At 39.7% G+C, this 15,600-nt stretch overlaps 1 protein-coding gene across 7 annotated transcripts in view; it reads left to right on the top strand.

The window, feature by feature from the left end:
* LOC107223203 (limbic system-associated membrane protein) overlaps positions 1 to 15,600 on the top strand; it is a 216,212-nt gene that overhangs the window by 189,590 nt on the left and 11,022 nt on the right. For 6 of the 7 annotated variants that reach the window (XM_046734358.1, XM_046734361.1, XM_046734360.1 and 3 more), the window contains 3 exons: positions 5,592 to 5,802; positions 8,921 to 9,032; positions 10,657 to 10,835. In XM_046734358.1, the coding sequence (XP_046590314.1) occupies positions 5,592 to 5,802; positions 8,921 to 9,032; positions 10,657 to 10,835 (502 nt within the window). Of the gene's footprint in view, positions 1 to 5,591; positions 5,803 to 8,920; positions 9,033 to 10,656; positions 10,840 to 15,600 lie in introns of all 7 variants that reach the window. The other variant, XM_046734364.1, reaches the window with a different exon arrangement.

The following is a 15,600-nucleotide window of genomic DNA, read 5'->3' as shown; positions in this document are numbered from 1 at the left end:
GTATAAAAATCTGCTTCAAACAATTTCAACGAGTATAAATCTGGATGAAACAATCGGGCGCGCTAAATTATAAAGAGTTTAAGTATAATTACGTGAGTATACAGCGTATTCGAGCACAAAAAACAAAAATAAAGAATAAAATGAAAACTAGTTGAATCATATATGGGTCATTCCATGTCAAATCGACCAATAGTTGGAATCGATCGGAATCAATTTTCATTACTAAAATATCATCAATGTTCTTATTGCTCATCATTATGCCCCTAAATAAAATTTTGATTGTTCAAAATTACAAACTAACATGATTTACTGAACACATTTGAGATGAAAATGAAAAAAAAATTTTTTCAAGAAAATAATTTTTTTAGTAAAATTCAAAAATTCATATTATGGAAAAATCTAAAAACACAGTTTCAAAAATTTCAGGATCTCTTAAGGTTGGTTCAAGATGGTATACAAAAAAATTTGAGTCAAAAATTTATTGTCGAGCGTCAATTTTGAGAACTTTTAAAAATTCAAAATTTCACAAATTTGAGATTTTTCAAAATTTTTTTCGAGAATTTTTTTTTTTTACAGCCCCAAGTATCCTCTTTGAAATTAACCATTGATCATTTCTTAATTTGCAACAGTTTTCAAGATATTTAAAATATAAGTTTAAAAATAGGAAAAATTGTGAAATTTTGAGTTCTTCATTTCTTTTGAAAAAAATTTAAAAAATTTTTTTCCTTTGGCATAACTTCGTAATAGGATAAAAGAAAACTCCTGAACAAAATTCGGCCAAATCGAAGGGGGTCGATTCCAACTATTGGTCGATTTGACATGGAATGACCCATATATACATATATAGCTAAAAAAAGGCAATCGCGACAAATATTTCTTTAGCCCGTCCTTTTTTTTTTTTTTTCTTTTCTTTCTGTGATGTTGAATTTCTACGCGGTGAAAGGATATGGCGATGTCCGTTTTGCGTGACGTTCGTCGATTTCATGCACTTTATAGGATCGTGATTCTTGTTAATGGAGATTCGAGTTGCGAGGAGTGGAAATAATAACTTTGTAACGCCTCCGAGCCTCCGTGCAAACCCTCCGCTGGCTCATGTCCACAAACCAAAACCTACTAACTCTCCTATTATCAACAGGCCGTTATTTACCCTTTCGTCAAATTCTTCTTTCCCATTAGCCGAGTGGATTTTTTACTCCATTATGCCATTTTTTATTCTATTTTTTTTTTTTTTTTTTTTTTTTTTTTTTAGAATCACGACCCTCTGCTCCGACCAGACGAGATTAAAACCGTCCCTGGTACAATATATAACAACTTTGTGGTTGTGTATAATTTAGGTGACTCAGCCTATTATCTGCCGCTTCATGCATCATCCAAATGACGCCCAGAACCCTTCTCTTGATCCCTGATTTTCATCGATGATAAATCAAAACATATCGACTGTATCTACGCCGCTGCATTCAGACACGCCTGACTCCCTCGATGCCAAAATTGCTGTGTATATAAAACGTGTCTGCGTGCTGGACGGCAGTATTCGCATCTCTGGCTGGAAACAAATGTTCAAACGTTTGCACGACACTTGTTTTATTATGTCCGTCCGGAATTTTAGGGCTCGGTCATCCCGGGACCTCGCAATTTACGGCTATTGATATCAATTTCACCAACTTTTTTTATTCGTTCATTTTTATTCATTTGGGGACGCGGAGGGTTGCAAAATATTGAGAAACTTCGTTCTTCTACCATTTTAAATAATAGAAAAAAAAGTGCGGAAAAAAGCTTCACCATTGATATCGTAGTATACAGTTGCAACGATTTTAGGGTCGTTTATTCCCGAGCGGTAAGGAATACAGTGCGATGGGGTTGAACTTTGCTTTTATCCTTAATAGCAACCGGGAAGTCGAGCAATACAGTCGAACAGATGCGTGGTATTATTAGAACATGAAATTCATATTTATTGATTGGTTCGAAAATATACAGACGAAGCGATCAGTTTCTAAGGTAGATGAGAAGTGCGCGGGTCGAGAGGTGAAGATGAAGTGACTTGGGATGAGCAGAAAGAAGCGTCGGTGAGTGCGCAAAGCAAAGTGAGTGATCAGGGTTCTGGGGTTGAGAGGAGATAGTCAGGTATGCACAGGATGTGCGAGAGATTGTTTAGTTTAATGAAGTGAAGGGGCTTCTAGATAAGATGGACGGAGAATGAGTTGCGAGTGCGAAGAGGGACTGAGCACGTAACACACTGTACCGACATGAATACGAAACCATTCGACGAAACATTCTCACGTCACTTTCGGATGAAAAATGTACGATTGGTTTTTATTTTAGTTCGAACAGTCGCATTTTTCACGGTGACATTACGACTCGACTGAATCCGTGCTGGGGAAAAATTTATAGTTCACTTTGGCAATGCGATCGTGATATATAATAAATGGATCGCCGTTTCAGTTGTTGAAAACTCGCGGAATAGCTGAAAAATGATCGAGCACGAATGCATAAGCTCTAGGAATTATTCAAGTTTTTAAGTTACATTCGTACTTGTTAGTTTTTCAACGATCTCAGTAAATCTCGTTGCAAGAAACGGTGGTACTGTATTTTTCCGATTTATTGATGTCAACCCCACTGATATGCTAGTGACTTTGGATTCATGCAACAACTGGTATTTATCGTTGGATGCTGAGCGAGGAGATCAAGTTCAATTATTTGGTGTGAATGGAAATTCCAACGCTTGCATCGATTTCAGTACACCTTCTCAGTTTGACGTTGCCACACCACGTTCAAAGCCGAAGCACATCAATTTGCAAAATGTCGAATATAGCTGCAATTTATGTAGGGGAATTGACTCGTAAGTTCGGAATTCCGGGTTTTGGTTAATTTAGAACGATCTACTCGATGGCCCGTGAAAGCAGCTCTGCCAAATGGCAACTTGCACCTTGAAGTCCGGACTATCGAGACAACTTATTCATCAAGGTGTTGGCGTTAGCGGTGTCAACTTTGGCATTCCAGTCCAGGCACCGCCCGCCGCCTGTCTGTAAACAATTTGCCAGTCGATCGAGGTTTACGCCAATCGGGTTCGTTGGCTTCCTAACCATTGGCCCGAGGCAAACACGTAGGATTGTAGTTAGGCATTCATTTCACGAGGATATGTGCAACTCGAGAACTTATTCACGAAATCATACATCATACATTGTATTAAAGTTCGGAACCACAGTTGGATGTTCGGATGTTCCGAAAGTGACGTCACGAAAAATTTTTTCTCTCTCGACGTCATCGATCTATAGTAATCGTCGACGACGAAAATCAGCTAGCCGAATTCCTCAGTCTGGAAACAACCGCGCAGTAGAAAGGACGTATGAGAATCGCACTCCACAGATTTCGAGTATCGGGTTCTCTACCTCCTGAATCCTACGCTCCACGACTGCTTCCTGATGCAACTCGACTTCCAGGACAAGCGCTCCGTGGTTCCTGCGCTCCAGGTACGTTACCTGGTGAAACTTGACTCCCGGGACAAGCGCTGAATTGTTTCTGCGCTCCAGGTACGCTACCTGGTGAAAATCAACTTTCAGGACAAGCGCTCCGTGGTTCCTGCGCTCCAGGTACGTTACCTGGTGAAACTTGACTTCCGGGCCAAGCGCTCCGTAGTTTCTGCGCTCAAGGTCCACTGGCTGCAGGAACTCAACTTCCAGGACAAGCGCTCCATGATTCCTGTGCTCCAGTTATGCTACCTAGTGAAACTCAACTTCCAGGACAAGCGCTCCGTAGTTCTGGCTGTCCAGGTCCTTGTATTGGTGACTTTTGACCTTCAGGACTAATTTTCCGTAGTTCTGGCTGTCCAGGTCCTCCACCTGGTGGTTTTTGACATCCAGGAAAAGCGCTGCGTAGTTTCTGCGTTCCAGGTACGCTTTCTGGCGAAACTTGACTTCCAGGACAAGCACTCCGTAGTTCTGGCGGTCCAGGTCCTTGACCTGATGACTTTTAACCTTCCTGACTAATTTTCAAGTTTACAAATTTTATTATTGAAAACGTCATGTTTTGTACCATCAAACCAATATGCATGCTTCAGATAACATTTTGAATCAGAAAAAAAACCGAACGACCAGGATCAACAAATTGCAATTGGTGAGTGGTTGGCATTGTATACATAGGAATACATGAAAATAACGTCGTTCGATTAGAGCTAAAATTGCTGAGCGTAGTATTTCAAATCCGTCAGCACTTAGCTCATTGTTTTGTGGTATTTTTTGACGAAATTTATTATCATAAAATCTCGATACGTTATACTTACATGCATGTGTAAACGTGATTTGTAGCATTATATAGAAAAAATCTTACGGGCAGATTCGGTTTGCGTCACATGCACAAAGACAGTGTTCGTTCTGTATACTGTGAAGCAAATACCAGAATTTTTTGGGCAGTCATCGTGCCCGAGTCTCCCCTACAACTATGTCATCTAATAAAACACTGACAACGAGTAAGCAAGCGTACGAACACCAAAACCAGTTACACTAGGCATTTGACCCCGAGCGGGGTTTAGCGAGCGAGTGTTTTAAAACTAGTATAAATTAATTTGTTTTGCTTTTCGCCAATCTGAAAAATAATTTCAAATTTGCAAATATAAATCGACCCTTTTCTGATTTTTGAACAGCTGATTTAACTAGTGGAGCGGGTAACGTAACCTCCAAAACAGATCTTTTCACTTTCTATTTGAAAAAACGAGGCCACTGAACCCGCTGAAACGATTTGTTCTGCTCTTTGTGAAGATACGGTGACTCAAATATGACTTGCAGAAAGGCGTTTTTTTCTCCGTAGCTGAAACGCAAAAAAAAATTCAGTGCTGAATATGCTTCTTACCAGAGGCCATTATGCATACATCAATTATTGAGGTTGTGTTACTCACTCCGCTGGTTTATGCAGTGTTTTAAAAGCGTGGAATGTCGACACTTGCAAATTACCAGCGAATTGGTAGATATTCTAAATTAGAATGTTTTCCAAAGATCGATGAAAGAAAAGAAACAAAATAATATATTCACTTGGATGGTTAAAAATAACAGTCTTTTTTCACTTTGACCCTCTCAAGTGTTAGTGTTCGTTAGAAAAAAGATCCCTCCAAAAAATGAGCTCTCTAGCTCAAGTCCAACAGGTTGCTAGCTTAATTTTTATCACCCATTCAGTTAAAATTGGAAAATTTCACTTTTTCTTATAAGTTCAAATTTTTTATCGAAATAGAGAAAATTGGCAGTTTCCAGGTGATTGTAACGTGTGTTCTAACGACGAGAACTATGCTTTGATACAGATTTGGAAATTTTGAAGAATCAGCTTCAAGCATAAATTTAAAAACACATTGAACAATTCACTAGTATTTTAACTTTTAAAAAAAAGTGGAATTTCCCTGTGTCGAATGAACGAGAGATAAAAATCAAGATCGCAAACCAAGAGACTGGAGCTAAAGAACTCATCTTTTGGCAGGCTCTTTTTGCTTCAAAACCCTACCATTTGACGGGGTTAGAGAGAGTCAAAAACTTTTTTCGAACCACCCCAATATACATGTAATAGATTGATCACGCTGACGTTGAATCCATCGATCGTCATTTTTCTTCCAGGTTTCGTGGATCAGAAAAAGGGATCTGCACATTCTGACGGTCGGCATTCTGACCTACACGAACGACCAGCGGTTTCAGTCGCTCCACAGTGACGGTAGCGACGAGTGGACCCTGAAGATCAGTTCACCCCAGATCCGAGACAGCGGCGTTTACGAGTGTCAAGTCTCGACGGAGCCCAAGATCAGCCAGGCTTACCACCTCAGTGTAGTCGGTGAGTTGTCTTTAGATTTGTGTGGGCTTCTTTCCCTTTCCCAAAATTCTCGTCAAATTACTGTGCCCATCAGGATGTGCAGTGTAATCATAAAAGCAATAGACTGGAAAAAGAAAACTGCAGAAAAGGTTCTAATACTGTTATTGACTGAAGTCAGTCAAGTTCAATTTGAGCGACTTGAAAACTAAATTGAAGCACTTGGGTTCCGAACGAAAAGATAGGCTACTAATCGTTTCGAAGCATTTAAACTGCGGTAGCACGTTTGTTTTTTCTGTTAAGCCAAGATTGTACACTGTACGAAAAAATAATTTGATGTCAATGTCAAGCTATCCGAAAGTGAATTTCTGAATTGAGCAGAAAAATTGTTCTATTGTAGAGCGATACTTCAAAGAGAAACGATCGTTCAATTTTTACCTTTGCAATACCACGGAAGATGGTAACTTAATTAAACTCACCTTGACTGAATTCAAATACAGCTCCCCGGCTTCTGAACCTGTGACTCGTCAATAATTCTTTCTTCTGCATCGACACATTTTGACTGATATTGTCCGACCATATCATCATCCTCGAGTTTAAGATTCCATCAGAGTAGATGTGCTATGTTTGGACACTTGAAACATATCGACTGATCCATTTCTCGCCATATCCATTACGCCTAAATGGAGATATGGGCAAAGATGATGATGGTGTGGAAATGTCAGCTTTGATCAAACAATAATCTTCTCAGAAGTTCTGTGTAATGATTCCTTTAACAGACCGTTTTCGTAATCAACTCAACAACTGAATACATGCATAGTACCAACAGAATCAAGTTCAACAGTGAGGTGGCGCCAAATAAACGTTGCCTATTTATAGACCTCTGTGACCCTGCCTGCTCTAAATTGATCCTTAGCGTCATCGATGAGTTTTCAGATAACATAATTCCCTCGTGAATACAGAGAAGCAAGCGATCCGAGCACCTGGTCTCGTGAGTTCGCAGAGCAGAACTCGGTCGGCGATTTGCATACTCCCTCACTCTGGAATAAACAGGCACCCAGACTAGACGACGAGGTACCGAGTCCGCGACATCAAACGGAATCGACGGGAAACGTTTGCGCTGTAGGAAAAAGCTTTGAAACGGTTCCAGGACGTGTCTGGCGTGTGTGGGTGAACTGGTGAACACGCGGCCTGGTTATCAAAGCAATAACCGATGCCCAAGAGCTGAGGCGAGGCTATGTGTTGGAGAAAAATATCCTTCAAAGGTGCAGCTTGAGGTTCGAGGATGGCCACCGCCCTCGCTTCTCTTCTTTCCTCGCCTCTGCTCTTCTTTTCACTTCTCATGTCCCTCAGGTATTAGGCACCATTCAAAGGTGACGGTTAGACTCGCGGTGGGTGGTTGAATACACACATCAACTTGCGAAGCAGCGCCAAGTGGCGTGCCGTAGTTCGGTGCCTCGCACCTTGTACACCTTGGTTTGCAGTGCACCAAGCAGAGTAGATTTCCGCCTCCTCCTTTTCCTTCTCCGACGGCAAATCCGCAATTCGTCACTTTCGAATCTGCTTATTTCTCCGCATTCTTTTTTCATTTTTTCCCCATTTTGGTCTTCCCATTTCATTCCCTTCCGCAAGCTGTTATAACCCGGCGTTGAGGGAAGAAAGCCATGCTGCCTGACAGAACCAATTACCCCGTGATGAATAGCCTCCGAGTACAACCGAGGTTAATCTGTTTGCAGTCGTTCGTCCCAATGTACGAAGCTTTGATTACCGTCTAACGATCAGTCAATATTAATTCTACTTTTCCTTTTTTACACTCCACTTCTAGTCGTTTTCCCCATTTTTATATTCTCGATTTACTATTCTTTGAACCGTCCGTTCACGAGTCCGTGATATATGGATAAGCCGTTCCATCAATCGACTGACAGGCTTTTTACACAACGCTCATAGAACCCGTAGAAAAACACGCAATGTCAACCCGGGTGAATAGGTTCAACTGGTTTCTAACGCGTCATTGGTATCGACGCTTATTCACCGAATAAATATTACTGACAATTACGTAAGCAGTAACTCGCAGTCCCAAGAACGAAATAACCCTTACCGATTTTCTTCGTTTTGTGACATGTTGCCGCACGTCAAAAACAGTTGGACACGTATTTTTTGACACGCTGATTGAGCCGTTCAAATCACGAAGATCAAAGTTTTCTCCGATTTTTGGGAATAAACTTTGGGAATGGATTTCACTGTTAAGTGAAAATACGTGACCCATGTTTTTTGATCTACCTAAAAATATTCCAAAAATTGAAAAAACTGGCGTGATGCTTTTCTCGTCAGTCAAAAGTGCCCTTGAGACAAATCGGTCATAAATCAAGTGCACTATTCCAAAATTCAGCTCTTTATTATCGAGTAAAACGATCTGCTTTACCTTTTAGCTGATTGGGAGCTGATTCGCCACTTGAAATCAACGAGCTGGAACCACGAGTCTAAATTACGCAACGCTCTTCTTGACCAACGATCGATCCGGCTTCCGATCTGCGATGTATAAAGACTGTTTTACCGTGAAATTGAGATTACGAAAATATAAAGCAAGAAGAAAGGAAAAATTTCAGCTCACCTTCAAATTAGGTTGTTTCGAGTAGCGGGTACGGGATTTTAAGACATGAACAGACACTTATTCGGATTTGCATAAGGTAGTTTTAATCGTACAGATCAGCCCGAACCGTATTACCCCTATAATTGCATTAACGGCGCAACGGTATACATATATATGGTCGGAGCTTTTGCTGCCCTTCATTTTGGTTTAATGTAAAATACTAACTCGATCCCCAACGGGATGCAAAAATAATATTAGCGCGCGCCGGGTCGTTGGGCTTGGCTTTCTCCCGCGTGATTGAATTTTTTTTTTGTATCCGCTTGTTTCTCTTTTTTCCATCCTCCCTCTCCCTCTTTCTACTCCCCCCCCCCCCCCCCCTCCCCTTCTCTCTCTCTCTCTCTCTCTCTCTCTCTCTCTCTTTATCTTTCTAAAAAATCTAATCTCTCTTTCCCTTTATTCTTCGTTATGTAATCAATTTTTTCCTCCAGACCAGCGCCCTTTTCTCATCCAGGATCAATTAGGCTCTCACACCTTTCGTCTGGCTTCTTTCAGTTTCGAAGGCTATGATCACGGGGAACCCTGAACTCTACATCAAAAGTGGAAGCGATATAAACCTGACGTGCACCGTGCTCAAGACTCCGGAGCCTCCGTCCTTCATTTATTGGTAAGTCCTGTTGAACTCCTTCAAAGTATCAGGATTCGTTCAACGGTTTCATCGTCATACCTTTAAGAAACTCTGATACTAAAATAAGCCTCTGCACTGATTTTTCTTTTTCCATCGTTATTTCTTTCAATTACTTTACTAATTGGCAAAAATTTATATCAATAAAAAAAAAAACACAAAAAAACAAACATATAATTAACTCTGAAATCTGCATCGAATTTATACCACTCCACGTTAACTCTGCAATAACAAAATTAATGCCTTTTTCTTAGTGCTGAGATTTTGAGAAAAACAAAATTGCAACTCTCGAAGACCTTCAAAATCCTACCCGATTTATCGTAATATCTTTAAGACGCGCGCTGCTATCCGAGGCTATAAGGTTGATATGTGCTATCAGAATCGGCGTATTTCACCCCGGAAGATACTTCGATTTGATAATCGTATACGTGTTCAAATTCACCGATTGCACTACATCAAACGCTCCAAACTAAACGTGCAGCGCACCCGGGTTCAAGCATTCCCGGATGTAGCCGCCAACGGAAATAAAGCGTTCCCCGAGGAGCTTGCAACGCTCTCGACTTGCCACCGTATCATCGACTTCTTTTTCGTTTCACACAATTTATGAACGAGTTTGTTCTCATATTTTTTTGTCACTAATCTTTTAATTTTATTAATTTATTCGCGTGGCGTCGATTGGTCTTTTTTTTTCTTCGCGGTCACGATTGAAGAAAGAGCTGCGCAAACAATTTGCTCTGTTTTTGCTTTCTAAAAATAGTTCTTCTTTCTCTTCATCGATAATTGTATTATGCTTGTTTGGTTAGAGTTTGTGGAAATTCTGCTTGTCTGTGTAAAATCTGCTTGAAACCGTATTCCGTACATAGATTTGGAAGTTTCAACTCGAGTTACGCGAGATCAAAATTTTTAATAAGGAGATGATCATTTCGGGATAGAGTCTCACTTGAGACTTTTTTGTTTTGATTGGATTTTCGAATGTAAATTACCCAAATTGAATTCTACTGATTTCAAATCGCAACGAATATAACTTGAAGCGAATGAAAGGGACTTTGAGTACAGCCTCGATTGATTTCTGACCGAATTTCCGCCTCACTTAAATCAGTATTTTATAATACCTCGATTTTGAATGTAATTTAACGTCGATTGTCTCACCTCGGCGTGACGATCTATAGAGAAATGAATAAGTAAGCAAAGAAATCGCTGCCCAAAGCGAAGGTACGGTTTTACTCGTGGATCGTTTTTAAAAGGTAAGGGGCGCTCCTTTGCCCGCTTCATTGACGGTGAGAGAGAAGTAACTTTAGCAGTTAGCGAGACTTTGTTTGAAAACTTTTGGCAAGCTATTTGTTTCCCGGAGAAAGCTGCCGGAAGACGAAAAGGAAATTTTAATCTCGCCCTGTATAGCGTATGTACGTATAGGTATAGCTCCTCGGCAATTTCTGGAAAAGTACGAGAATGGAATTCCCATTTAATACACAAGTTTGCAAAATTTCTGCACGTACGCGATTCACCAACTTCACGCATTTGCGCAATACGGCTTTGCACGCAAGGCTCAATCGAGCGATCCTGAGGTCACTCTTAATAAATTCCTTCCTTTCATCTGCCCCCAAAGGTACAGGGGCGAACACGTTATAAACTACAGCCAGCGGGGTGGAATCAGCGTCGTAACGGAGAAACAGACGCGGACTTCGAAGCTGTTAATTTCTCGGGCGCTACCCGCCGATTCGGGAAACTACACCTGCGCACCCTCGACGGCCGAGTCAGCCAGCGTCATGGTGCACGTACTCAATGGTGGGTGAGTCGTCTATCCTGACTCCTGTATTTCTTTTATCATTTTGTACCTGGAACTATATTTTTCGATTGTGGTGAAAAATGAAAATAGTTCAGGAATGAGCGGTAAACGGAACTAAAAATTTCTCTCAGTGTATGGATACCGTTACACCCACTGTTTGAATACTGTTCTATCCAAAAGGAAATTTGGTATATTTAGTAACTATTTAATGTGGTTATAGTCGTCAAATACGTTTGTTTGGCTTACTACACTTTTTCCAATCGAACAAGTGTGAAATATGAAGGAGAGTTCTGGATACAGATTCGGTTACCGACACTCTACTTAGCCAAAACACAAACCCTGTTCTAAAATTCTTGCAGCTGAGAGGATATAATTACTCTGATTGAATGACTTTATCGATCATCGAATCCGACGGAATCGATCGTACGATAATTTCGTTGCTCTACCTTACTGAATGTTTTCCTACCTTACCACAGTTTCATGCCTCACCGGGTAAAATCGCTCAATCTTGCTCGATAAGGTAGGCGTGTTGCTAATGCAGTTCCGGAATTTTACCCGATAAGGGTTAAAAGCGTGGTAAGGCAGGCAAATTTTCAGCGAGGTAAAGCAATGAAATTATTGAATGATGGATAACGTCGTGTAACAATGATTCGATGTTCGATAAAGTCAGTCAGTCAGAATGGTAATATCCCCCCCACCCCCAAAAATTCTAGAAAAGCGTTTGTGTCTTGGCTAATTTTAAGTGAAGTATTATTCGGTAAACGAATCTGAATCCAGAACTCTTCTTGATATTCTACTCACATTATTCTACTTCTTCTTTTTTACTGAACAAGCATATCGTTCGTTCAATTTCGATGAACCGTGTCTTCGTACTTTGCTGGTGAATCGATTTTTCATAAAACACCCAAAATTGTTGTTTCTTGGGTATTTGGTTTCCTTTTATTCTTTATTATTGAGCGTAACAGCCAGTCAAAGAACTCCAGTATTCATAAAACTGATTACAAGTGTTTTACGTTTATGTAACGTGAAAATAACTCGTGAAAATATGCTATTGTAAATTGTTTTATCGTGAGTGAAATAACAGTCGATGTTAAATATTTCATATTCGTTTGATTCGACACTGGCAAATATTTACTTCATAAATGGTTATTTCAAATGTATGTATTTTATTACTTGATGCAAATCGGAACATTCCGACTGCAGGTTAAATTATTAATTTTTCTCTGTAAAGTGATTCAGCTTGTTTAATTGAGATATGCATTTTTATTTTCAATTTTCCTCTGACGAGGGATTATTAGTTTTACCGTCATTCGAAATCATGGAAAATACGAATTGAAGTTGATCGATAAAACGCTACCACAAACCGAATTTTGAAATGGAGAAATAAGAATTCTGAACATCTCATCAGCATTCTCTGAACTTAAATGTTACTTTTGATTTCTTTACTGAAAAGAATACAAAACGGCGGTATAATGTCCTCGGAAGAAAGAAATATACGAACTTGAAATGTGATTCTGAAATTCGAATTCACCAGTCTCAGGTTATATTGCTTTCGTTGTACCTAATTATGAAATGTAATGGAATCGGAGTAAAAGCTTTCAGAAATAAAACTGAGACTATAACAAGAAAAGAACAGCCTGTCGTACTTTATTCGCTTATACACTCGGTCCTATAAGATGTTGTAAGGAAAGTCGATATCCCTTCGCCTTGACACACTTGAGTAGCGCTCACTTGAAACGTCTATTGTATAACGGATCCAAGTCCCCAGATAGCTTTCATGCAAAAGCACTACCTCTTAATTCCGCCTAGCTTAAACGAGATAAGTCGCGTAACGAATCGCAAGCCGCGGGTCACGGCTAACGCGGAAAGACCTTCTCAAGCTATTTTGGGGCCGATTTCTCGCTTTCTAGAGAGTGTGCAGTGGAGAAGATGAAGATATGCTCTGAACGAACTGTGAAACCGAATTCTATGAAAATCGGAGCGCTCCGCATTGAAAAATATGCTATTGATCAAGATGCCGTATTTCCAACGGAAACGTGATGGTTAAATTCGTAAACTAGAATCTAATTAGTTGGTCTTTATATTTCAATATAGCTGCGACAAATATTATTCACAGCAATAAGTAAACGTAGAAAAATTCATCCAATAGCGTGTTTTTATACTAGCTACTTGGCGAATTATTTTAGGCACTAATTACTGCAAATGTGGTTCAATTAACTACCACCCATCAAATTTCTATGGACTGTGATGTTACTTTTCGTGGCTGATATTTTTTATGGCTTTCACGACATAACTTTTAAAACGTTCAATATGTAGTAATAGGATCTCAATGAAACAAGCAAACATAAAGACAGGATGAGGGCTTATTAAGAGAGAGTAGAGCTGTCGGAGTTCAATTTTCTTGTAGATAATCTCAGCATAGAAAAAAAAAACGAAACAACGTAAATTGAAATATCAGAAGCTTGGCTGTTCATAACTTGAAAAATAAACCGAGCCATAATTGGCTAAAATTCGATCTTAAGGTACACGGGCTTTTTAGATATTAAATAAACCAGCGATATATTAACGTAATTGCTCTAAAGGTATGTATGTTTGAACTTTTTTAGTTGACAAAAATGATGAATTTTAACAATTTCATTACAAGGTATTCGTTCATTTAGTACTTATCAAATCATTATATTGGGAAACTGCGAAGATTTCTTTGAAAATACAATAATAGAAAATACTGGTCTGATAAAGAAAATCTTAAATATACCGTTGCTTCTTTTTAAATCGCTTTAAAATGGTTGGAAATTTAGTATATTCGTTCGATTTCACTTTAAAATGGCTTATTTCATTGAAATAACATTTTTACATGAAGTCACTGAAACAGGTTTCTTTCGGGACGATTATTATTGACTCCGTGCAATTTTCTAAAACTAAATATCCAGTGATGACGATATGACGAAGATCATGTGTTTCAGTGAATTCGTAAAGAATAGTCTTCTACAGAAAACGTGCTATCGTAAAATGAAATTCAAAATAAAATTTCGGATCTCTCTTTATACTTCCACTATTTTCAAATCGATCTTCGCTGCTCACAAATAAGAAAACTCGATGAATTCACTCAGTGTACGATTATCTCGTAAAAAAATTTATGAAAAGCATCGATTTCGATCCAATCAACCTCCGTTAAATGATACAAGAGTCACAACCCGACTCACGATCCTGCGAATGGTACTTTCGAAAATACCGGTGCGTAAGGGAAAGAAAGGGGAGAAAAGGGGGGTTGGATTTGCGTGGGACAATATCTCGGCTGATTTATCCCTTAAGCCCCGGAGGTGAAAAGAAGTCGGGGAACGTATCCGAAGGATTTATTTCCTCGGTGCCTTACGCGTCTTGCAGGAGAATAACTCGGGGGTTCCGCCCGATGCCACCCCCTAGACCGAGCCGCTCTTCACCGGCACTTCCGGCTCCTCATCCCCTTTTTCCACGACTTATCGCATACGAAAACCCTCCGCACGGGGTGCACTCACCTCGTCCAACCCCTTTCCAGCCCCCGGCTACGCTGCATTTTTGCATACACTTTCGCGTGAAAAGCTTCGTTCAAGTTAAGCACGTACCTTCCCGCGTCTTTTAGAGTCAAGCGACGGGCGGCGATGACTGTGGCGGAGGTGGAGGCACCGGGTGCCAATACCCTCGGTCTTCATCCTGAACCGTACTCCAAAGTTGGACGGAAACTTGCAGCCGGAGTCTTCGAGTCGGTATATCGTTGGAGAGGAAAAGTATTGCGGGGTTCAGAAGTTTGACGGGTGGAAATGACGTCGAGCTGCACGATAATCGATTCGAGATACGCGATGCCCACGCAATTTTTTATTCGCCAAACTCAGAATCCATTGAATGAAAATTTAAGCATGTTCTATGAGCTCGAACCAACGAAACCTTTGATTCGTAGATTTTTATTATTTTTTTTTTTTTTGCAGCTTTTTATTTATTAAACTACCTTTTTGGTATAATTGCCGAATTTTTTTAGTTCCATACGGACCCTGAAACATTGGCAAGTCTGAAAAAAATATAAAAGTTGTTTATTTATTTATTGCAAAGATGGGACATGTAAAGAAACAGGCGAAATTCGTACTTTTCCACAAGAAAAAAGCATTTTCTACCGATCTACCATGAAAATCCGAATGCCTTTCCAAATTTTTCTTGTCCTTGTTTTTGTTTGTCCGTCACATTGGATCCACTATTTTCAATTTTCGAATTTCGAGTTCAGGTTCGTAATTAACGACCCCAGAAGCACATGTACGCAAAATTTCAAGTGAATCGCATGTAAGGAAGACTGCATGCATGAAAGGGTTAACATGACGCAGATTTTATCCGACATTCAATTCCTTTGTTTCGGTACCGTTAAAAACAGAAATTAGAATTAAAAGAAATCCGAATTACTGTGTATCGAATTGTTGTAAATGAATATTTTTCGTTCGTTTACTATGATAAAAAATTTAGCGGCTCTACCAAATTAGCTTGATCGATTGCATCGTTTGAACTTTTCCTTTCTAGCTAATTTCATCATTTCAATTTTTTGTGTCGATTCTTTTTCGAGCACAGACTTTATTCTCTATCAACTTTATCACCGATTGTTACGTCCATGTATTCACAGTTCTTGTGAGTTGGATTAAATCCTGAACCGAGGAATATGCCAAAGATCATCCTGCAAATGTGTAAAAATAGAGATGTCCGAAATTTATGAGCTGAATACAGAAACTAAGAATAAAATTTACGAGG

The sequence above is a fragment of the Neodiprion lecontei genome, chromosome 3 (genome assembly GCF_021901455.1).
Source record: "Neodiprion lecontei isolate iyNeoLeco1 chromosome 3, iyNeoLeco1.1, whole genome shotgun sequence".
Taxonomy (NCBI): domain Eukaryota; kingdom Metazoa; phylum Arthropoda; class Insecta; order Hymenoptera; family Diprionidae; genus Neodiprion; species Neodiprion lecontei.
This window is presented reverse-complemented; position numbering and strand designations above follow the sequence as displayed.